The 23,523-nt window shown below is 45.2% G+C and overlaps 8 protein-coding genes and 1 non-coding gene.

Moving 5' to 3' along the window:
- Nucleotides 1-257: 257 nt before the first annotated feature.
- orf102 (hypothetical protein) lies at nucleotides 258-566 on the reverse strand. The gene has a single exon. The coding sequence runs from the start codon at nucleotides 564-566 to the stop codon at nucleotides 258-260; it is 309 nt and encodes a 102-aa protein (YP_008992309.1).
- Nucleotides 567-1,004: 438 nt separating this feature from the next.
- trnM-CAU lies at nucleotides 1,005-1,077 on the forward strand. Its single transcript has one exon. It is a non-coding gene; the product is annotated as a tRNA-Met (tRNA).
- A 2,401-nt stretch (nucleotides 1,078-3,478) lies between these two features.
- orf140 (hypothetical protein) lies at nucleotides 3,479-3,901 on the reverse strand. Its single transcript has one exon. It carries the CDS (start codon nucleotides 3,899-3,901, stop codon nucleotides 3,479-3,481), a length of 423 nt encoding a protein of 140 aa, YP_008992310.1.
- Nucleotides 3,902-5,830: 1,929 nt separating this feature from the next.
- On the reverse strand, nucleotides 5,831-6,307 carry rpl16 (ribosomal protein L16). The gene is given in 1 exon segment: nucleotides 5,831-6,307. A coding segment is annotated over 1 exon segment (477 nt).
- On the reverse strand, nucleotides 6,234-9,437 carry rps3 (ribosomal protein S3). One transcript has 2 exons: nucleotides 9,363-9,437; nucleotides 6,234-7,823 (listed from the first exon to the last, which is right to left on the reverse strand). The coding sequence occupies exons 1-2, from the start codon at nucleotides 9,435-9,437 to the stop codon at nucleotides 6,234-6,236; spliced, it is 1,665 nt and encodes a 554-aa protein (YP_008992312.1).
- A 505-nt stretch (nucleotides 9,438-9,942) lies between these two features.
- Nucleotides 9,943-10,998, reverse strand: rps4 (ribosomal protein S4). Its single transcript has one exon. The coding sequence runs from the start codon at nucleotides 10,996-10,998 to the stop codon at nucleotides 9,943-9,945; it is 1,056 nt and encodes a 351-aa protein (YP_008992313.1).
- Nucleotides 10,999-11,303: 305 nt separating this feature from the next.
- Nucleotides 11,304-11,840, forward strand: orf178a (hypothetical protein). The gene has a single exon. It carries the CDS (start codon nucleotides 11,304-11,306, stop codon nucleotides 11,838-11,840), a length of 537 nt encoding a protein of 178 aa, YP_008992314.1.
- Nucleotides 11,841-14,617: 2,777 nt separating this feature from the next.
- orf137 (hypothetical protein) lies at nucleotides 14,618-15,031 on the forward strand. Its single transcript has one exon. The coding sequence runs from the start codon at nucleotides 14,618-14,620 to the stop codon at nucleotides 15,029-15,031; it is 414 nt and encodes a 137-aa protein (YP_008992315.1).
- A 2,214-nt stretch (nucleotides 15,032-17,245) lies between these two features.
- Nucleotides 17,246-17,632, reverse strand: nad1 (NADH dehydrogenase subunit 1; one part of a trans-spliced gene, as the record gives it). Coding sequence (YP_008992266.1) covers nucleotides 17,246-17,632 — 387 coding nt within the window.
- Between the last annotated feature and the right edge of the window lie 5,891 nt (nucleotides 17,633-23,523).

Raw genomic sequence — 23,523 nt, forward strand, 5'->3', positions numbered from 1 at the left:
CCTAGCCGAGATGCCACGCTCTTTCGGGCTATTGACTAGTTGGGGTATCAGCCCCAGGAACCTATTCATCCAAGGTCGAAGAACCAAGTGATTTAGTGGTTTCTCGTCCACAACCGATCTAACTCGAGGGGATTTCGATATTGGACTTGGAGCTTTTAAGACCACATAAGTTCATTAGCAATAAGGGATTGTCCGTCCGCTTTTATTTAATAGGGCGGTGACCATAGACTCAACATTCGCCAAGCAGAGGTTCTCTCTTATCTGGGGACATGGATGAGCCCTTCTCCGACCGAACTCAACCAGCCTACCGTCTTGCCTGCGATGGGACCCCTGTGCCATCTACGGGAATGGGAGCCATACCAGAAGGCGAAGTTGCCGGGGTGATCAATAGACCATTGCGAAGGGCGGGCAAGGAAGTACGGATCAGATATAGCTACAGCTGGCCTATCTCCAAAGGGCCCCCAGGTTGGTATGTAGGTATCCAAGAATGGAACTGAGGTAATGGGAGTAAGTGGAGTAGGGTGATTTAGCAGAACAGGCATCTGTCGGCGGCGGGAGTCAACCATCCGAGCGAGAGGTCAGACCAATAATCCCATTCACCCTGGTCCAATCCGAACGGATCTTGTTGAATGAATTGATCCATTGTTGTATGCCTTACTTCTTAGTGAATTTTTTTCTACTCGGACCCGCCGTACTTCCTTTGAGTACTGCTGAGAGATATAGTGGAAACATTTTGTTATGGTGGAGAGTGAAAAGACCAATGCAGCAGAGAACGACCGCATGAATCGGAATCCACTTATATTAAGACAGACGACCGAGAAAGAAAGGTTCCACGTTCGAACATTGGTTGATCTTAGCGTGCTAGCCGCTGCTTCATTTCGTATAGTGATAACGCTTTCTCTTTCTTAGCGCTCCGCCCCCCCCTTGTATAGTAAGGGGGACTCTGGTTGCGCGGCTTTTTCTTATCTTATAGGGGTCTATTTTCTCTGACTTGACTCAGCTTGACCTACTTGACTCAGCGGTTAGAGTATCGCTTTCATACGGCGAGAGTCATTGGTTCAAATCCAATAGTAGGTAAAACTGACCGAAACCCGCCAGCATGACAGCAAGTATATTACAACTCTGGCAGCAAGGAGTCATGATCAAAGCATCGGTTGCTCTAACTGAGTTACCCTTCTTCTACTGCCTTGACACCAACATATCAAGGAATCCCACCTCTTCCACAAGTAGGTGGATACCAGGAGGGTCGGAAACCCCAACGGGAAACTTTTCACCGCGCCACACGATTCTTTCGCGAAGCGCTCTCTCAGACGTTTCCACTCCTGCCCCCGCAAGCAAAGAGGTTTCAAGATACCAGGCGACCAAGTGAAAGTGAACAGCTCCAAGCAAATCTTCTAGAGAACCTTCCCTTTTCTTCTCTCTTCTTTCCCTTATCTCCCCGGTCCTCAACCGAATTTTCTCCATTTTGCTCAGTTGCTCCAGCGGTGGCTGGGCAGTGATCTTTGTGGTAGCGGGGGTAGAATTCGGAAGGCTGGCCGGGGTTGTGTCCTTCCGAGCGGGCGAGGTCGGCTCGGTGACCGAGGGCTTGCGTGGAGGTCTTACAGAGTCACGGGCTTGGACGTCACTTCTTCATTTCTCTGCTTTTTTGAGGCCCGAATGAAATGAAGGCATATATGTCGAACGGATTCACAATAAACAATCATCAAAGGCGATTGAAAAACATAAAAAAAGAAAGGGAGGCTTACTCGTGACGATGTCGGGCAGGGTGTCATAGGCTCAATGCAAGTCGTAGTTCGTTCCATCAGCATGGGAGTCGTGCCTGCAACCTTTGTGAGAAAAAGCTTCTAGCATCCCGTGCCAAGCATCAGATTAGGATTCTATCGTAATCACAGGAGGAGACCGGCTTTACCTATCCAATTGACCGTGTACATTTGATGGTAATCAGATTTGATTCCCGCTTTCCCGTTCATGATATCTAACAGCTGCACTCGCCGACTGTTGAGCACAAGGACCCATTGAGTTGCGTATTGGTCAATCCTGCGAGATCGTTTAGACTATTTGATTTGTGAATGAGAAATACCTATTTCTTGAATTCGTAACTGCTTTGTAGCTTTCTTTTTCCGGTTGTTAAAGATATAATTCCTCCTTATGCTGATCGTAGACCATCCTTTGTAAGGGATCGCCCTAGGGTCAGTTGATTTGATTGGCAAGCCGAAAGATAGGGCCACGAATGGCCCAACGGATTGAGGGCTCGAAATAGAATCGATCGTCTGTTGGATTCCACGGTAATGTGGAAGACGGATCCCAAGGATATAGAAAGCATTGCGGTTGATTTCTTCTCGTCACTCATGGCCCAACCTCAATTGCAGCATAACCCTCTTTCTTCAAACTGAAAAAAGCTAAGCCAGTGTAGGCATCTTTAGCCTATGGGAAGCAAGCCAGGCACTTACAAAGCTTCGTGCCGTTAAGAGTTCTTCTACTTCTAGGCGAGGAGGTTCATTGTCCAGGGGATAAAGAAAATCTTCTTGATCGTTGAAAGGAAGCTTACCTTATTATTAGAGAAAGGGTAAAGAAAGGAAAGGAATCCACGGACTGAAAGCATGAATGAACAAGCAAGGAACTGCAGGAAGAAAGAACAAGCGATGTTGGAACAAGCGGGTCTTAGCTCGGTTATACGTGCGATGGTTATATTACCGCGATATTCGTACTGGCATGCCTTGCCTCGGTATGTTATACATGCGATGTTGGTTATTAACTCGTTAGTACCGTAGCTGCAATCCCCGTACTTTGCTTTGAAGCCTTGAACTCATACTGTAGCTACAATTCCTGCGATTCCATTGAGTCCTTGTACTCTGATAATGTACCCGCTTCACCGGTTAGAGGATACAACATCAGAGGTTGGTTTTAATGCATTCATACTCGTACTGTAAATCGCTTGAATGCGGACATATTGGTTATTAACCGCTTTGGTGCTTTAGCGGAAATTCCGGTAAGGAATGAAACCAGAAACCAGAAGCCAATGCCTTTGAAGCCCGCAGCTACAATGCCGTTAGCAGCAATGCCGGTACTCCTTGACTTGAGCTCGGTTGTCTCGGTAACTGCAGTCCCTTAGAAACAAGAAAAGAACAAAACAAGCTTCTATTGAAGAACTCCCGGAAATGAAGATTTAGGGGCGAAGAACGAAGTTGGAAAGAAAGTTTGAGTTTGACATATGAGCCGATTGGTTTAACTACTTTGTTTGAATTCCTTAACTCAGGCGCTTAGCTCACATATTGAATTAACTCAAGTGCTTAGCTCGTTTGCCATCCCATAGCAGACTCTAATACGCTCGTGCCCCATTAAAGGGACACTTACGCTTACCTTCAGTTGAGCAGAGTACTTCTCCAAATAACTAGGAATTAGGAATTAGCTACTGAAACTGTACTCGAATCTAGACTCGTACTCGGATCTAGGACTGGTTATTCGCTTCAAGCACTGGTTATCTAGACCGGTTATCTACTCGCACTCGATATCTATGAACGAGCCTATTAACTGCACTCTTCTCCTCTTCTGATGTAACTAACCGCCGGGTGACTAGCTGACCAAAGCCAAAGTAAAGGACTAGAGTTGGGTTCACCCGTGGGGATTCGGCTGCCTGGCATGACTGGGCAACATAAGGACAACAGATCTCCTCTACCTCTAACATCCAAGCTGCTACTGCTACTGGCCCGTTTGTGGCCCAGCTGTCCCAAGGAAGTGGACCAGATCCAGATCTCTTTTTGTTGCCCGGAATCCTCATCTTTAGAAGCAGGAGAGTTATTAACTCCCCTTTGCTCATTGGATTTCGTTGAATTCCTAAGCAAAGAAGAAAGGAAACTGATCTCCTTTGTTTTGTTGTCCACAGCTTGGGACTTTTCCTCATGTTAAAGCGTGAATCGTGAATGAAAGGAATCTCCTAGCTTTATTGCTTTTGGTTGCCCGGTCCTAGTATCCCAAGGACGGAAAGAAAAGAGGAGAATCCGCTATCTTTTGCGCTTTTGTTGCTGGGTGTGGAGACTTCTCCCTCATGCTCTATCGGGAAGTCAGCCTCGAAGGCTGTCCCAACTTCCCCAAGTAGTTCTCCCGTAAGTCCGACGACCTTTACCGGAATGAGATTGTACCTGTCGATGTGAACCTCCCCAACTACTTGGCTATATCCGGTACGCTAATAGGTCTTAGACCACATGTACCCTGACCTACTATGTTCCTGTGAAAGATTGCCACTAGGCGAATAGGTCGATTACCTTTACCCGTACATAGCCTTTCCTGCTCTATCTCCAGTAAGCGCCGTATTCCTCTTTCTTGGTATGAGCGAGATAAGGACTAAGCTATACTGCTACACTACACTGAAACTAACAACTCTACTTCGGTACATGAGTTACATCTCTTTAAGGTTCCCATCGATTAACCACTAATTGCTTCCAACCTAACTTCGATATGGAACTGCACAACTCTTTGATCCACTCCTAGCATGCCACGGAGTGGATTGGTGAAAGGTCACGGGGATTTATTTAAGATCTGACTTCGAGAGAAGGGAATTAGTTATCCCGGGAAGCGAACTCTTTACATACCGATGTGAACTCTGTTCTTGCATACATTATTTCCGAAGTCTGGATCGAAGCTAGCCTTCTCCGGCCTTTGTTAGTTAGCATCGAAGTCCGAAGTCCGCCACTGGAGGTCCGCGACTTGATTAGTGACAATCACCAGCGAGTAACCTTTAGTCGACTCAATTACATCGATCCTCCGCGGAAACGATTTCTCCAGGTCCTTTGCGCCGGGCTCCACCCTTGGTTGCTATCCAGTTCGTTCTGCTTCTCTGCAAAGAAATCTGTTAAGGCGTCTACGGGATTATAATGGAACCCTTCGGCTAAGGCCGGGTGCTCCATCAGCATGTGCTTATAAACCACGAAAACCAAGTGTTTCTTCTCCCGGATCTGGAGATCACGATTTTAGAAATCGAGAATTCGGTTCTATTCCTTCTGAGAGGGAGCTTGGTCCAGGCTAGTTTTCATTTCAGCCCAATATTGGCCCCGCTCTTTCCCCAGTAAAAAAGGGAGTGGAATCGCGGTTCGGACGACCCATATCTGCTCAAGGAAACTTCCGTTGTGTATCGAGTACTGGTGGTTTGGGCATAGGGAAATTATCTGCGGCTCGTGTATTATCTGCCCCCGTCTTCTTAAGGAGGTCTTTCTCCATTGGTTTATTGCGGAGATAGGTTATGCAATTATGACTTATGAAAGAGGTCCCCATACCCTACTGGAGCGCTAACTCCCATTTTTTTGTAGAAAATCCTTGTGAACAAGCAAGGGGTAAGCTAGCTCTTCTCTTCTCGGCTTACCCCTTTTTCCTTTTCAACTCTTTTAATTTTAAGGTGATCCCGGGCGGTTTATAAATAACTCTTCTTTCTTTAGTTAAGGAGTGACTCACATGATTCAAAGGTGAATCACATAAGCTAGAAAGAATCTTCCTAATGCTCCCATGTCCGAATCCGTACTTCTCTAGCTGCTGCAGTAGCAAGCACGTATCGAAGGCTCTCATTTACCAGTTAGCTCAATAGATGCGAAGACCCACATTCCCGCTTCTTCGCCCCCCCTCATCCTAAGCTAAGACAAGGGGCCTCGCCCTCTTGACTTGATAGATCAAGAAGACTACAACCGATAGTGGATCTCCTTTTGCTTAAATAAGCAAGATAAGGTAGATCTGAAAATAGCTAGTATACGAAAGTAAAGTAGTCACTTCCGTCGTTCAGGAAGAAAGACTTCGCCTAATTCTTTTGAATCCCGGTCCGGTTTCCCCCCACTAACTAATTAGCTTACGACCACTGAACAAACTTGGTTGACGAACATAGTTTATGCGCCGCTAATGTAGCGGCTTGTCGAGCATTTGACAAACTCACACCATCCATTTCAAATAGGATTTGTCCCGTGGACACACGAGCAATCCAACCCGTAGGATTTCCTTTTCCTCTTCCCATTCTTACTTCTGTAGGTTTTCCGGTAATAGGGATATCCGCGAAAACTCTTACCCATATCTTACCATTTCTTCGGAATTGTCCGCTCATAGCACGATGGAAGTGTCCGATTATAGCCCGACGCGCTGCTTCAATGGCTCGATATGAAAGACGACCTGCTCTACAACTTTTAGTGCCATATCTTCCAAAACCAAGTTGTGTACCGTCCGCTTTGCAACCCCTACTACATCTGCCTTTACGATATTTAGTATATTTCGTACGTTTTGGATATAGCACGCCCCTTTCTTTTTTGACTATATGAAATCCACACTTTGACACCTAAGATTCCGTAACGAGTAGATACTTCCGCAGGAGCATAATCGATTTTCTGGTTAAATACATTACGAGATATTTTTCCATACTTTCCGCATTCAGTTCTAGCTATTTTTGCACCTTTTGATCGACCTGAACAACATATACGGATCCCCGTAACCCTCTTTTTCATTACTAATGGAATATTCTTAACTATTTTACTAAAAATGGAACGAAATGATCTTGTTTTTTTGGTCCTCAGTTGAAAAGAGATGTCTTGAGCAATCGGAGAAGCACTTTGATAAACAGATTTGATCTTGACCGATTCAATTAAGGTATTAGTGTTTGTTCTATTAGACAACAAAGATCGCATTTTTTTCACTTCGTTCAAATAAGAGTTGTACCCGTACGGAATTCTTCTGTTTCTCAGTATGATCTCTATCATCATCTCTATTCCCTTTATCAATTCTCCTATCCTACCTAGGTCTATGAATTTATCTATCAATTCCATTACCTTATCCTTAGCCATGAGGTTCCAACATTGACCTAGGAGTTGTTCCCGGGCATTCTCAAAAAAAAGGTTATTATACACCCCAACCCCATCCCTTAGAAAAAAAAAGGTAGCACCGAAGAAAGGAAAGAGCGAGATGGTGGTTTTTGTTGTTCCCGCGAAGCGAAGATCATTCGCTTGGCGAATGAAGTGGGTCAACCCCTTTTTGGCTTCGGCCAAATCGCTGGTCGAGCTTTCTACAAAAAAAGCGATGCGAGAACGTATTCTCTTATCTAAGCTTCTTTCCTGTGCATTAGCTCCCCCCATCGTAGATGGTTCAGCCACGCCCGGTGCCACGAAATGATTGAGAACTACGACGGGGTCGAAATGCATTTTGTTCTTTGTATTCAATAAGTATTGCATGACCGAATAATTCAAGGAAGAGCGCACTGCGGGGAGGGTCCCTTGTTGTAGATGACTCGTCGGGCCGCGGGACTTCTTTGGGAAAAAGAACAAGAATAACTTCGTTTTTATGTTTATGAAGGAGTCGTCATTTTCTATCAGGAAGGCTATGCCATTTACAACCCCGGCGTATTTCGGATGCTTGAAGGCCCCGCTGACCCGAAGTGATTTAGAAAGATTCTTCTTTATCGATGGTGATCGGTCATGGTATCCATAGCCTTGCTTCTTTTTCGGCCAAATCCTGATTTCGTTTTGCTTCTTCCGATCGTCGAGCCTGATCGACTCGACTCTTTTCCCCGACCCCCGGCCTCTCACTTCCTTTCGTTCTTCTTCTGTACCGTCGCTTGAATGAAGACACCCGATCGGCCCGACTTTCCCAAATTCCCACCACCGGCCCTTTCTGGATTTTTCGCGTCGTTTTAGTCGTCGTGGTCGACGGGGAAGAAAGAAATGAATGAATGTTCTTTTGGGAAAATGTATAATAATACACCTACCGAGGCGAAAGCCAAAGGTGAGTCTCGTAGGTGGACGTATCGAACCGAAATAAGATCTCAGATTGAGATCTTGATACAGTGATTTCCCATAATAATAAATAGAGTCAATGGTGACTCCGCCGTGGGAAGAGCCGCTTCCTTCTTGCTTGATAGGGGGGCTTCTATTCACCAACGCAGACTAAAAGTGCTCTCCGAACCGTGCTGGATAGTGACCCATCACACGGCTCTCAAACCCAACCTGTGGTGGATCCCGGGAGACAAAGTCAAAGCGCTTGATCCTTTGCCCCATACTTTGAGATGCTCCTCCCTCGTCGATCAAGGATTTTGATTCTCGTGCTCGTGATAGGCTTAGCTTTAAGCCGCTATCGTTCGGTTCGGATAAAAGTAAAGTCCCTTCGGTCGGTTCGCTCAGGTGGTCTTCCCTTATCTTCCCTAACGTTCAGAGTTGTTCTGGTTTGAGATGAGAAAGGAGCACCGGCCGAGCGCCATGAATGAATAATAAATTGACAGCAGAGGGAATCAATGATTCTTATTCGACCGAGTTATAGCTAGCAAGATGTCGATTACACACCGGAGGTTGGTAAGAACTGAGGGACAATGCCCCCTAACCTAAGTGGACCTACCGGCGAAGCAACTGGTACTTGATCGGGCGGGGGGCGGTTTGGTTTCGTGCAACGCCCTCGCAGCAAGAAGAGGCAGTTGTCATTTGAAAGTAAAGGCTCCTCTCCTCTTTTACGAATCTACAACTCTCTTTACTTACTGAGCGAGACTCCACCCATATCCCTACTAGTGGTTATTCATTATTTTCCATTCTATCATTTGTTTGACAGCTTAAACTAGGCTCCCCTTTAGATATAGATAGGTTTTTGCTTTTTTTTATCAAGATAGGTCAAGGGCGCGTCGGAACGGTCGGTAGCTGCTTAGTCTCATCCGACTTAAATAAAAGTTTCCTTGTACTGTTTTTTTTTTTGAAAAAAAAAAAGGAAGGGGGTCGATTTAGGCTCCTTTCCTTCTACTGCATAGCTGCGCTAGCAGGTACTACGAGCCCTCTGTCCCACGCATCTAACCAGCTCGCGTGGTTCACCGGTTCCACCGAAAACTCTCATTTGTTTGTTGAAGCGGAGCATAGTGCGCTTTAGGCGCCGAGCGAGAAATGTCTCTTCTTTCGTTTCGGGTTATTCACTGATCTGAAACTTAGCACTTCTTTTCTTATTGATTCCAAGGGCGGCGGCATTCTTGAATGAAGTCTATCCGAACCAAATTAGCAATTCTCAGATCAGGCTAGGCCTCTCCAGCTGAGCGGGGCGCCGGGGCCCTGGATGCGCTAGCGATTGGCACATAGGGGAGTGGTTGCCCGGGTTTCTCGGCCTGGTATCCTGCACCTCGCGTTCATGATATCTACATTCAACTGTGCCCCGGAGACACGGTCGAAGCACGCCCGCCCAGTGTGCTTCTTTCACGACATGCTCTAGTCCTGGGTGTCTTTCAGTGGTCTTCTAGCCTTAGAATAAGAATAGAAGAAGTCGTGTCCGCCCCGGACATCCGCAACGTCCTCCCACGCCCTTTTCTATTTCAAATCTGGGACAAACTGAAGGAAAAGACTGACCCATTCGGTGACTTTCCTTTCGCGGTCGCCCTCACTGAACCAACTTGAATCTGAACTACGATTCAGATCAAGTCTTACCGAAATTGGATTTCCTTTTCGTGCCATACGTACTTAGACTTTCCTTTTTTCCCCTTTTTTCTTCCCGGTCCAATATTTGTGCTCGAAGGTCTTCGTTTCCGTGTATCTGATCTCCTCTGCTCTTACTGAACCTACCCACAAAATAAAAAAGCAAAAAGAAAGAAGAGAAATTTTGCCATGTTTCCCGAGAGAGGCCGCCTTCTCTCAGGCCAGCAGTCTTCGACTTCTAGTCGACTGCTTTATGACGGGCTTCCCTGTTTCCTGGGCTCTGCTCGCTTCGTCTACGCTCCGACCCTAATATAATAATTGAAAAACGAGATTTCCTTGCCCTGCATTAAGATTTAAAACTTGTGGTCAAAAACAAAAAAAGGCAATCAATCGAAAAAAAATGGAAATAGTGATTCAAGGTCTAGATGGATCCCTATCTTTATCTCTATCCACGAAGATACCTGGATAGAGATCTATCTATGAATAGATCTAGACTATCCTCTATCCGGATAGATATGTCCCTTATGAGCGACTACGCCGATCTTTATATGTTTTGGCCACGTTCGTTTCCGCTCCGAAGAAGAAGGTTTGGATCTTTCAATCTTATGTCATGAGGGATGTGACCTATGTTAGGTCCATAAGATACCACAGCTTTTGGTGTTCTATGATTCACCTCCGAATAATGAGTAGGTAGTTCTATTCTTTTGATTTTTCTATTCTTTCTTTTTCTATTCATAGTAAACTGATGGGGGGATGCGGAGCAATAGGTCGAATTACTATATAAAGAAGAGTTGTAAACTATAGGATTTCTTGTTTGAGTAGGAATATTCATATTTCGGTTTTTCTCGTTCCTTCTCTTCGATAAGAATAGGGATTTGAAATGATACAAATTCCTCTTCATTCTGTTGTGCTCATCGAAATAACTGCCTAAGCATACTTTTTTGGATCCAAACTTCTTTGTGTCTTCTTCTTGCATAGAAGAACGCAACTGTTGCAAAAACTTGGATTTTAGTAGTAGGCGGCATTCCTTCTTAGTTTTGAGTTTTCGGAACCATTTTGTTTTGGTTCTTCTCCACATTCTGACCGGGCGATCCAGAAATTTTCCTATGAATTTTTCAACTGATATTTCGATATAGAAAGATCTCCTTATTTCTTCACCGCGGGTTCTCGCATCATTTTCTTGAAAAGATATTATATCACCGTGGGACACTTTAAAATGAATAATGTTTACCATTCTATGATTCACACAAACCCTTCGATGACTGATCGGCTGCCTTGCTTGAGGAATAGTTTCACGAAAATGGAGACGAACCGGAATAACGTCCGATCTTGTTTCTGGATTGAGTAGAAAGGGGATATATGATCGTTTTCTTCTTCTGTGCATCTCTGTGATGGGTAAATCTCCATGAAAAAGGGACAACTTTCGTGTAGTTTGTGATTGAATGTAACTGTTAAGATTTTTTCGAGAATAAATCTTTCTCTTAATAGATCTCTTCTTGTTTCTCAATCTTTTGAGAATGCGGCGTTGTATTATTGTAAGTTCTCTGTTCCAAACATTTCCTGAAAGTAGACGACAAGTTTTAAATCTTAATGCAGGCAAGGCATATCTCGTTGAATCAGTCTTTTTCGCCACATCGCGTATAACGGGAATCGAACCCCCTCTGCTGCTGTCGGGCGGATAGAGAATGCAATACTTCGACCCTGTTAGGAGTAGGTTTGTTTTAGCTTGCCCCTTTCTTCTTATTAGTAAGATAGGTTTGGAACCCTATTAATAAGTAATAAGGTAAGCTTCCAAAGCTCCTTTCTTCAATTCTATCGCTCCTTGATCACAGGTCTGTGAGGCAGGAAAAAGGATTGACTTATTACCTTATTACATAGGCTCGCTGGACAGCTTTTCTAGGATAGATGAAAAGAACTTTCTCTGAACCACTATCTTTTTTCATTATCTCATTCTGCACGACTGAACCGGCCTTGGACTCGAACAGAAGGGACTTCGACTGTAATCAGAGGCCGAGGAAATGTGTAATTGCTGTTGGAAAACGGAAAGTCAGAAGAGGCGGAAGGATCTTTCTTTTCTTTTTGTACCTGAAAAAACCTACTCTCGATGAGAAGAGCGGAGCGGAAGTAAGTGAAACGAACGGGCGAAGTAGCTACCTCTGCGTGCTGTGGGCGATGCTTTGCTTTCTCGATTGGATGAAGAGATCGATCCTCTCCTTTAGTCGAGTAGTCGAGTGGCCTTCAAACTGCTTCAGTCGAGACAGGCTAGGCGGGTTTCTTAGGACGTCTGCTTCCAACGAGTGGACTCATCGCCTTGGGGAAGAGGTCGTTGGTTCTCTTCTTCTCTGGCGAATCAATTGGATTGTTGTTTGTGGCCGTCGAGTCGATGTGTTTAGAAGCTTTTGTTCTTGTCCCTTTTTCACAATTGGTACGCCTAAGAAGTGAAAGTATCGGGCAATCTTAAACCTTCTCCTTCAGCTTCACTGGATGGGGGAGCTAGTAGGGTATTCCAATCTAGTAGGCAGAGGGGGATAGAAGGGTTGAGGAAGAAATGAAATTCGGCTTTTACCGAACCGAGTGAACAAAGAGGCTGCCTGCTTCCGTTCTTGTTTTTGTTGTTTGCGCATGTCCCGCGCTCCCATTTCCTAAATAGGAGCCTATAAATATAAAATAAAGGAATTACAGTAAGGGGCGACCGATTGAGCCCTTTTCTCGTGTATCGTTGCCTTCTTGCCTCCTGCGTTCCCGAGGAAGAGAGTAATAGTGTGAAATGTAGCCGAACTCATCGCTAACAATTTGTAATTGAGTGCCCGTAGGGCTATAGAATCCACTATGTACTCGGCGAACCAGTATGATATCGTTATTGGCTGTCTTTGGAAGAGCTGCTAAGCCGTTCAAAGAAGAACAAGCAGTTCACCGCTTTCACATGGCAGAACCCATCACAGCACAGGGAGTCTGGCGCCCCTATACACTCATATCTCGACTTGACAACGGATATTTTAAGTGCCCGCCTTCGCACTAATAAGCACACAAGACACATAGTCATATGGATGCCTGTTTTACTATGCGCGATAGAATACTCAACCAAGCATTCAGGATTACTCCCGCACCAGATAGTTCTCAGCCTGCATGCCCCGTACTCTCAAATCGAATATCTCGTGGCACCACATCTTTAGACAAAGGGCAGTTTGCGCAAAGACAAAGAAAAGCCGAGTACGTACACCGGTTTAACGAAGTCAACACATACGCTATGGACCATGCCAATAAACAACAGGAGCTGTATCAGAGACTGAGTAAGTTATAGCAGTCTCTCTTTCATGAAGTGTCAGCGCGAACTCTTGTTCATCCTGATTCCCAAGAGGCCCCATAAGAGACAAGGCACGCTAACGAGGAAGATTTATCGTCACAGGCTTAAAGAGATCGATTTCCTGATGATCTAAGTCAAGCAATTGTGACACATTATATCGACTATTTGTATAAAACAAAATCAATAAGATATGGCAGCTTCACCCGGAATGGGGAATAGGAATGGAATAAGCATCGACTTCTCATACTATATATGGTTGAACTAGCTACCAGCAACCTAAGGGCAACGAAACGAACTTAGGCAAGTGAGTGAGTGGCAGTGCAGTTGCTCCTCTGGAAGAAAAAGACAGATCTGATACTTATTTATTTACAATTCACAGTGTCTAGTGACCTTCCGGCGACGAAACCGATAGTACTGAGAGTCGAGTTAAGAAGTTCAGATTTCATAAGCAAAGAGAGAAGGATCAAGAGAAGAGGCGGCAGAGACGGGAAGGAAGATGAGAAATCCGAGAATTCGATTGCAAGTTCGATCAACTAAGTAATTTGGTTTTGACCAACTATGGTAGATATGACATCAAGCTCTATATTTAGCTATTAGCCTTCAGACTAGCACCATTCCTTCCTTCCTTCTTAACTTAATAAGATAAGGCTAAAAAAAGGGTAATGTAGAAATGATTGAAAAAAGGACTAACCCCCCCTTTCGGAATCCACTCGAACGGAAGCTTAGTAAACTTTTGTTAAGTGAAAGCTAAAACAAGATATAGAATAAAATCTCACGGTTCTAGAACAGCAGCGGCTTACCAGCTGCTGAAAGCGGTTCCGGGTCACCACTCGGGCAACTGACTGGATCGGCTCTGAGGAGATTTACCTGGAAAAAGGAGGAGGAACAGGGTAGTCACTCGTCTCTTCACTTTGGGCTTTCCCTTTCACCAGAAAGAAATTCACTTCACTTACTTAATGTCCATGTCCGAGATTGAATTAGAATAGGAGGTTGTTGAAGAAGGAGCTCTGCAGATGCATTACCGGATAACTATCAATCAATAAGTCTAGTAGCCGGTAGCCGGATCCCTGGATTTACTACGTCCTCTTCTCGTCTCCTCCGTAGCATCCTTGGGTTGCTTCCTCTCTCTTCTTTTTTCCGGTATCTGAGGATGAGGAATTGGAAAGTTGACTTCCTGATTTGTTGGTTTGAGTGGAAGGCGAGGGTCCGAAGGAGAAGACTAGCAAGACGAGAAGCAACAAGAGAAGCAAGAGTCCTCGGTTCACTTTCCTGACTTCTACTTCTAATGGCTGTTGACTGAGAAAAACTGATAATAACTGAGCTATCGGAGAGTTGCTAGCTACATCCGAGGGGAAGAGGAGCTTGTTTCTTCCCTTGACACATCTCTTAGGAGACGGAGATTTACTTCTAATGGCTGAGTAAATGCGGGTTCTTGTGGCCCCTTCTTGTATTGCCTTTATTAGTTTCTTGGTAAGGCGCTTCCTGTATACAGACGAGTATAAGATAGACTTGTTTCTGCCTTCTCTTCCTCAACCGGCCAATCGGTATCCCCCGTCTAAGGTCTCAAACATGGCACACAAAAAAGCACAATCTCCTCAAGAAGCTCGTAACTCCTGTCTTTTTTCTTTCCTGATTGGCAGCCCTTTTCGTGAATATCAGGGAAAGCAGAGTCGGGCTTCCTCTCTTTAGTAGGTTCCCGATTTCTCGCTTCGTTTACTTTAAAGTCGTGGGTAGGCGTGCGCTATCAATCATATTGGATCTGGCATCATTTGTTAACCAGAGACTACCGTTGGTGCTTTCGCATCCCTGTTCCCCCCTTTTCCTCCAAGAAAACCTAGAAAGTCCCTCTGTAATCCATGAAACTCTCCCTCCTCAACCACTTCCCAATGACTGCGCTACCCAGAGAAGCCGAAAGATGGCATTAGAGCGGAATAGAGTTGCTACACCGTTTGGCATTACCGCCTCTCTACGAAAGATGTGGTTTGTTCAGCGCCGTATCCAAGTGAATCAGAACGCGTTCGCTATACCGATAAAATATAGCATTTTGTGGATCGTACTGCCCAGAAACAAGAAAACGGATCGGTTAGAGTATCCAAAACAGAGCCGCCATCCACGCATTCGTGAGAGCGCACAATACTCTTTATTCTATGATGGGAAAATCCCGATAGTTCGCATCCAATGGCAATTGCACAGATTCAATGAGCAACCAGGGGGGCCTTTGCCCAGAGTGGGCAGTATTCAAGTCACGAAATCGCCTAAGAGAAGACGGATGGAATCGATAGACAGACCCCTTCGAAACCAAACCCCTCACAGTAAAGGAGAAGACTAACTGGATTGAATAGGATTTCTAGGTTCTCTTCCTAGGAAAAAAGGGTTGTATGTGCTAAAAAGGCTGATCTATCCACGTGAATCGGAGAGCGTGCGCCAGTAAAGGCGAGAGCAACGGCCAAAAGGGGGAGACGGACTAATGGCATCAAGGCAACGGAGGGCTTCCTAATCAAATAGGACCGGCTTCAGGACAATGATGGATGGAGTTGCGGGGTTGAATCAGAGCGAAAGTGGTAAGCAACCAAGAATGCTTCAGCCAGACCGGATAGGACCGATACATCATCCGCTGCCCAGACTAGTACCTTTACTTACTGGTTCAGCCAACTATCCTCAACTTTCATCTTAAATAAGAACAGATAGATTCCAAACCTAATCGACCAAGAAGTCACTCATGCCTATGTACGGAAGAAGACGGATTGGGATTGAACTGGGGAGGAGAGTACCCTTTAAATATAGTTGGGAGTTCTACCCAAGAAATAAGATTCCCCTGCTCTCTCGGTCAGAAAGTCGGGAAGAAGGAAGAAGCAAGTACCCTCTCTCTTCTCAGTCTTATACTGTGTTTTAATAACCAACCCGATCCAGTGAACAAAGTCCAGCAGAGCAACGAAGAGAGGAGCAGGCTAATTGGGTTGAAGAGCGAATGCCTTGGCTGCTTAGACTGATTGGCTAAGAGAGAGAGAAGGGGAACCGGTTAGTCAGATTCAACAGAGAAAGCCAGGTCAGGGCGAGAGAAGAAGGACTTCTCCAAGGAAGACGCTATGGTTGGTTTGGCCAGATTGAATCATAGAGCGTGGTACCGATACCCCTCTCTTCCGTGCTCGTAGGTTGACTCCCCTATGCATCCCGACAAAGGTCTCATAAACGTGCGCTTCCCTTATGCATCCAGCCGCTTCACTAATGTGAATAGGTTATACTATACAGAACAGAAGGGTGGGTTGGTTATATACTCTTATGCGCCTTCCTTCTTCGAACCTTTTGGTATGTATTGCCCCCTAACTATAGATCAGATCCACCAGACGGAGAAACTTCAATTCCGCACTGCTGCTGAGTCGTCGGACTTATCCACCAAGGGATTCGTGGAATTTCTGTGGATTGCGTTGGGGGAAATCTACCAAAGCTAGGCAGATAGATAGACTCCTTTCCCGCTGCTAAGGGCGAGCAAGAAAGAAAATCCAATGATTTGATTGTTTTTTAACCAGCGCCCCCTTTTGGGTATGCAGGTACTAAGAGTCCTCTCACTACCAACCAGCAGACATCTTCTGGCTGGGTCTTGCCGGTATCAACAACGAGAAAGAAAGGACCAAATGGAAACAGCAACTAACTATGGCTCTTGGCCCAGACAACGTCCTAGGCGTAGGGGAGATCGGAGCCAGAGGGAACGCCTAGACGACGTTTTTATTCCTGGGCTGCTGTAAGTAGATCGAGAGGTCGTTCCGCCCCTTGTCCCCTAAGTTGGGTAATATGTTCTCGACCATTCTTGCTCCAATCTGACCTAGCTGGCGAGCGATCCCAGTTCGCGACAGAGAACAAGACAGCAAGCGAGCGTACCTTTGTTCGCTTCTTCTCCACCAAGCACGGAAGTTTAAGGATAACTGTAGGTCGGTGGCTACCTAAGGAAACTCCGATTCGATCCGCCCCCCCGGCTGGGAGGCATCTACCTCATCCCGATCACAAGGAGAGGTTCACTATGATGGGGGTACTTTTTTTTCCCTTCCGGAAAGAATGAAATGCATAGGGGACCATCCTTTTGTTGCGGCATGCTCCTCAGATTTACGGATTCGCAGGGGGCCTCAGGCCCTACTTAGTTGACTGACAATGGCAAAGGCTTGCGAAACTAAGTAGCGCCCTTTCCTTTTTGCATAACCCATTCTCAAACCAAACTCTTTCATAAGTCAAGTAGGCAAACCTATAGGTCCTTAGTAGCGTTGACAAAGAAGAAAAGAGCCGGTTAAAAGACAGCGAATCTTTTTCTTTCTATTATTTAGATAGAAAAAAAAGAATAATAGAAAGATCTCTCTTTTATGACTTCTACTTATCGATCCCGGCCCAGAAAAGTGACCAACCAGGGCCCTATTGATGAATGAAAGAAAGGGTTTATGAGCCCTAGCCCTGTAAGCCCACACCTGTGTAGAGTAGATCGTTCAACACCTGCGGCACAAACCTATTTTTGACCTATTGGTCCTAGTATCATAGGCGACCGAACGGCCGCCCCCTAATTACTAGACCGACCTGCTATAATAATTCCATAAACACCTAGCGAAGATATGGCAAACAAATAAAGTAGCCCTATGTTCGGATCTGACAATACCATACCATAATCAAAAGGTACAACGGCCCGAGCGACCAGACTTAACATAAATGTAGCCACTGGAGCCATTCTAAAAAGGGAGAAATTAGCACTACTTGGTGAAATAGGTTCTTTTAGAATCAATTTCAAACCATCTGCTAGAGGTTGTAACAATCCAAACGATCCCACTACATCAGGACCCTTTCGACGTTGCACAAAAGCCATTACTTTACGTTCAGCTAGCACTAAAAAGGCTACTCCTAGTAGAAGTGGTAGAATTATTCCAAGTATTTCAGCTGGAACAGCTATGTACATTTTCGATTTTCTATTCACTCATGATCTGGCCTGGTCGACCCAATCATGATATTGAAGGATGGGACCTTTTCTCAAAAAACTCCGGATCCCGATAAGAGTTGAAAATGGTGCAACATCGAATCCTGTTACTTCGAATGGAAGCCCGCCTCACTTGCTTTCTTTACTGCATAAGGGCATAAGCGAAGTCAAGGGATTTCCGTCTAACTAGTGGCTGAGAGTAAGCAAGCTACCTTGAGCGGATCCCACGTTAGCCCCAAGACGTTGGTCTCTAACTCGAAAAGTAAATGCTTGAGTGAGAAGGGCCTCCTCGCTTATTGACTTGAACCACTGACCTTTAGAACGAACCTATAGGACAAAAGGAACTTAACTAAACTAAGGGCATCTGACAAAGAGCAAAGAGCTTATCTCAACTACTTTACTTTAGTCCTAGTACTGAAAGACGTAACTTCAGGAGTTTCCCTGAAAGAATAGTAAGGCTGGATGGAATGAAGGGGAAGGGTTTACAAATAAATCAATCAAAGGAACCAAAACATAAAGATAAGCCTAAGCTCTAGGTCGATGTGGTGTAGACGAGCCCCAGGTTTTTAGAATCCTTCCTTGGTTGGAAAGGGCAGAGTTCCATTTTGGGGGTGGGTCTAGAGCGAAGGAAAGAGATGTGTGGCAGAGGGCAGTTGAGGCGTCGAACGAACATGTTTGAGTATGGATCGTAATTGAGCGAAAGATCTGCTCATCGAAAAGTGGTCAACAAGCGAAGGACCTGGAAGGATCGAAGAGAGCGCTAGTAGATCGAGCTGTAGGTGCATGGACTTGGCTAGTGAAGCACAAACCACTCATCTTTCCATAGAGAGTGCTACCCTAGAGTAAGATGAGCGACCCCAGTGGCAACGTTAGTCCCAAGGTAGCTTGCTTACTTCACTAGTCAACGAAGTGCGTAAACAAATAAAGGAACATTCTTGCTTGATCATTTGCTCTGACTAGACCGCCCTCCCTAGAGTACGATACTGGTTCGCCATAGGTCCGAAGAGCTGTCTCTTGTGTGCGATGGTTGGGCATGAATGGAGCTTGCTCGGTAGAAAGGAGAGTGGAAGTAGAGATCGAACGTAGAAATACCAGTAGAACAATTCTTTATTACATACAATTAGTTTTAGTTAAAGGATAAAGCTGAACAGACGCTTCTCGCAAGCAGCAACCCCTGCTGAAGGAAGGATTGGATTGATTAGTCTACTCACTCCGGAAAGGCTCTTGGTCCTACCAATTGCTTGAAGCTCTGTCAAAGCAGAAAGGACTTTTCCACTATTCCATTAATACTATGATACGTGGGAGATACTTTGCTGAATTCTCATCAGTTAAGGCAGTACGGAAGCAAGTTTGAAAGCTGGCATAGGATTTCTAAAAAACAGTTAAATAACTAAGGGTAGGACCTTGTGATGAAAAGCTTTCTCGTGCTCGGACTTTTATCAGGTAACTGAAAATCCTCCAGCAAACAAGGGTTAGTTAAATAAGGCAAAGGGACAAGGTATTCAACAAAGAAAGGAAAGGAAGCAAGTTAGAAGCAGACAGGCGCCAACAAATGAATATGCCCTGGGGAAAGAAGCTCTGGAAGCAGGCCAAAGGGAAATGCTTATGTTAGGTCCTATCCCGTAGCAAATCAAGGTGCGGAGTAAGATGCCATGGAATCCGCTGCAAAGGCAAAGGCGGTCGTTTTAGGACCTGGACCGTTGACTGGGTGCTGAGAACTCTGGTGAGATCACGCCAGGGTTTTCCAGACGAAATAAAGTAAAGAACTCTTAGCTGTGACCAGTAAGCGAGGAGGAGATTGAACGCTTTCCCGATCAGCCAAGCCCTTAATAAATAGAGTGGGCAGGCCAAGGCAAGACGAATCGACCGCACCCCTAGCCCTTTCTTAGCTTCGTAGCCCCATCATCTTCCACTTGAGCTTTCTTTAGAGACCCCTAGGGAACTGCATGAATTGACTCCAACAACATAGGCAATGTCGGGTCCTGTGATGGTTATATACACTAGACTCCCAACCATGCTTCTGAACTGAGACACATCTTCAACAGGGAGGAGCCATACGGGATGATAGCTATTCGTGCCACTCTTTCGATCTTTCTTTGAAAAGAGCAAGAAAGGGAATCGGTAAAAGATCACCTTCCTTTTTCAGTGAACTTGATCCCGCGCATCACCCTTGAACTCAGGACTTGAGAATAGCCTTTCGATTCCTTCTTCGAGCGACCCTAGCTCATATGAACTAGGGTAAGCAGTCCTAAGAGCTAATCAATCGATAGGCCAAATAGGAGGGCGCTGTAGCTACGGTTTCCGCAGTTAACTTGTTCTATTCCTATATCTGTATACCATGACTAACTCTAAGAATCCTTCCGGTAGTGAAGGGGTAGATACCCGAACGTCTTAGAGTAGCTTGCAAATCGGCTTCTTCTTCAATCGGGAATCGCTAGTCGCGGGATTAACTCCCTAGTCTCATAAGGGCTGATCGGATACGGCTAAAGAGTAGGGTAAGCTGGGAATGTTCCGTCTTTGCAGGTTTTCGTTTGGGTATTTGCCTTGGCAGGGTAGGAGAAGCCAGAGCTAGGTAAGTGTCAGAGGAGCTTCCCTGGCAAGACTCAAAGGAACATGGCTTTCGCGGCTAAGCTTCATGCTTCACCCCTTGTCATAGGATTGGCAGTATCAGTACTAGGCGCGTTCATAGGAAGACCAGGAGATCAAGATTAGTATATCACCTCGGTTATTTGAAGTCAGTTCAGGGCGGGGAAACCCCGAGTAGCTCGACTTCCTTTCTTTCCGGGCATAGCTCCTCTTGTCTGAATGCCCCTTGTTCTTGTTGTTAATGAGTTGTTCCTCTTCTTTTTGGTCCATGAAAGGGACAGTTACTAATGGGAATGGAAGGCGCGGTCCAATGGTGCGGTAAAGGCGTGGAAAAGAAAGATAGAGCTTTTAAGTAGTCGTTATAAGTCGAGATAAATAAACCATTCTTCTATTCTAGTCCGGATATCTGCATACCATGCCGGCTGATCGGAAGCTACGTTCTTCCATCGTACAACAACAGTAGCTCCTTAGCTGCGCTACACATTCTTAGCTACATTATTCAACTAGACTAGTCAATGAAACTAGCTACCCCATGTTCTAACATGAAGTCTGCAATGGCGCGGGAACATGCGGATACATTAGCAACAGGAACATGGTTTAATTGCTATTTGAATTTAGCAGCATTGGCCGTAGAATCAAATATTGACGGTGACTGACCACTAGATCTGTCGATCGAGACCTTGGTCTTCCTGCAGTGCTATAGGCTTTTGACTCTCTCTCTCTATGGGCTAACGCCCTAGATCCTCCAACGGTGAGACTGAGTGTATTACTTTCTCTTAAGACTACAGAGGTACGTAAAGTAGAGGTCCCTCAATTCAACTATCTCTTCATACTTTTCTGGGTGACCAAGACATAGACTAAGATTCCTTTGTATCCGGGCGCTTACCTCGCTTGTTAGGGATCGATGCTTCGCCTCATCCGTGCTCATTGGAAACCTTGACTCTTCAATAGATTCATCTTAACTTAAGAAAAGTGGTACTTTCTGTTTGCCTTCCCGTCTTTTCTCAGCGGATCAGCCACATACTCCGAAGTAAGGTTAGTGACGGGAACGTAGCTTGGTCAGGTTTTCTGGGGGTTGGTTCCTCTACTAGAATAGGTTCCGAACGCCTCACTTCTCTGACTTTCGGTGCTTATCTTCAATCATAAGATGGTCACCCGCCCTAAGCAACATCGGTTCACCATAGATATTTCGAGAACTTCTCTTCTTGACTAGGATAGCGCTCTTCCTTCTCAAAGATTTGCCTTTTCTTCACCTCTCCCAGCGCTGCTCAAGAATCATTCTGGTATCTACTACTCCGGTACCTACTATTCTTTCCGAACCTGGGGCTTCGCTTGCTCGCCCACTTATCCATGCGTTCTTTGGTAGGCAGCATAGCTTGGTTTTCCACTTCCAAGAAAGACTTGAGTGAATTCCTTGTTTTCGAACCAAACACCCAAACGGTTTCGGGCTCGAGGAGTACCGGACGTCTTAAAGAAGAGTGAAACAGCAGCTCTTCCTCTCAAGTGATGGCATCTCGGGTGAGAGGCCAGAACGATGAGCTCCTGTGGCCTATGGTGCGGAGGAGTACCTGTTCGCCATATGGCAAGAAAGAGAAACCGGTCCCTATGGTGATACGCGAAATACCCGATCCCGGCTAAAACTAGCTATATCGAAACCGCGAGTTCTGAGTAGCTGATTGTCCATAATTTAAGGAAAACGTGTCTTTGTCAGCAGATCTTGTTGTTCTTTCCTCACTATCTGTATAGAAAGGGCAAGTCGCTGTTAAGCGTTAGGCGTTTCTTCTCCTAAAGGCTTTCTAACGGGAATGGACTCAATATGTGGTTGCTTCGGTTTGTCAATATGCCACCATTGGTAGAGTAGTTAAGAAAAGAGTCAATCGATATGAAGTGAATGGAGGGACGAACTCACCAAAGAGCTATTTGTCTATGCCTTGTCTCCTTGCTTTGACGGAAGCCATTTCATCGCGTTAATGGCATTGTAGAGCCGTATTCCAGGAGTTAATGGTCGCCACTGTCTATTGGCTCAGAAGCCTCGGATAATTGCCATTGCTGCTTCGCCCTTTTAGCAAAGACATGGGAACTGTATCCCAAAGGTCTTGATTTCCTTATAAATGAAATGGATATATGGTATGGGCTTTGGTCAGGGCATTGGAGAGGGTTAAGGCTCCTGTTAGTGATATGGATATGGTAGTAATACGGATATTCCATAGATAGAGAAATGTCTTCCTTTGGGTTTTGTTTTCCCTGTAGCTACCTTGTTAATGCAGCTATTAAGGTAGTGAATGGATGGCTCACTTACGATATTCCTCATGCGACCAGTGGTAAACCCGTCTGTCCGTAAATAGAGAATGGAAGAACTCCTAAAGCGTTGAAAGAAGCTCGGGTGAGTATTCCGACTGGAACTAGCCGTTCTATGTGCCTAGCATCTGTCAACTCAAAGAGAAGAAGCTGGAATGGAGATATAATACTTCAAGTATAGGGGTGGATAAGTCGGGGAGAAGGCTAGGATCAATCAAATTACGTAGGCCTTCCTTAGAACCCGAGAACAGGGGAAATCGGAGTTCAAGATGCTAGGAGAACTCTCTCTCATATATGAATTGTTCGAGCGGGTCCAGACAGAGGATAAATCAACAAGCGAGGCTCTGCATGAAGGATCCAAAGGACCAACTGGAAAGGAAGCGAAGGTGTCGTAGACTAAGAAGCCGATTTTGCAAGCAATGAACTCCTCTAGCTACATTACCGCAGATTGTGGATATCAATACCCTATTGAACAACTACATCAACATCTCCCATCTATTGAATAAGTCAGTAGAGACGGAGAATCAATACCAAGCTATCAAGCAAGGAAGCTGAAGCTCCTCTTTAGATGCCCTCATCAGATAGATGACAAGGCAAGAAGAAGTTACTCTTGAAGATGCCCTAAGGACGAAACAATCTCATCCTAGTCTTCCCTTTACTTAAGAGAAATAGGGAATTCAGCGAAAATAGTAGGCTTTTTTACCTTCGATTTAAACTCTTTTGAGGCAAGAAATGTAAACCCCTTCTTTCGAGCATAAATAGCATAGAAGAAGTCGTTTTTCCTAGCTTCGGAGTTAGGAGTTAAGCTCTTTCAGCGGAATGAAGAATAGAGCTCTCGTCTTTCTTCCTTTGGCAATCAACGACGTAAACCAAGATAGCAACTAGCTGCCTCCTTTAATGAGGTGTGGACTCTCCTTTCTTCTCCCATCAACGGCTGGTAATTCAACCTAAGATCTGGTAACTATCTTCCTTTTAGCTTTCCTCAGCCA

The sequence above is a fragment of the mitochondrial genome of Salvia miltiorrhiza, assembly GCF_028751815.1.
Source record: "Salvia miltiorrhiza mitochondrion, complete genome".
In the NCBI taxonomy this organism is placed as follows: Eukaryota; Viridiplantae; Streptophyta; class Magnoliopsida; order Lamiales; family Lamiaceae; genus Salvia; species Salvia miltiorrhiza.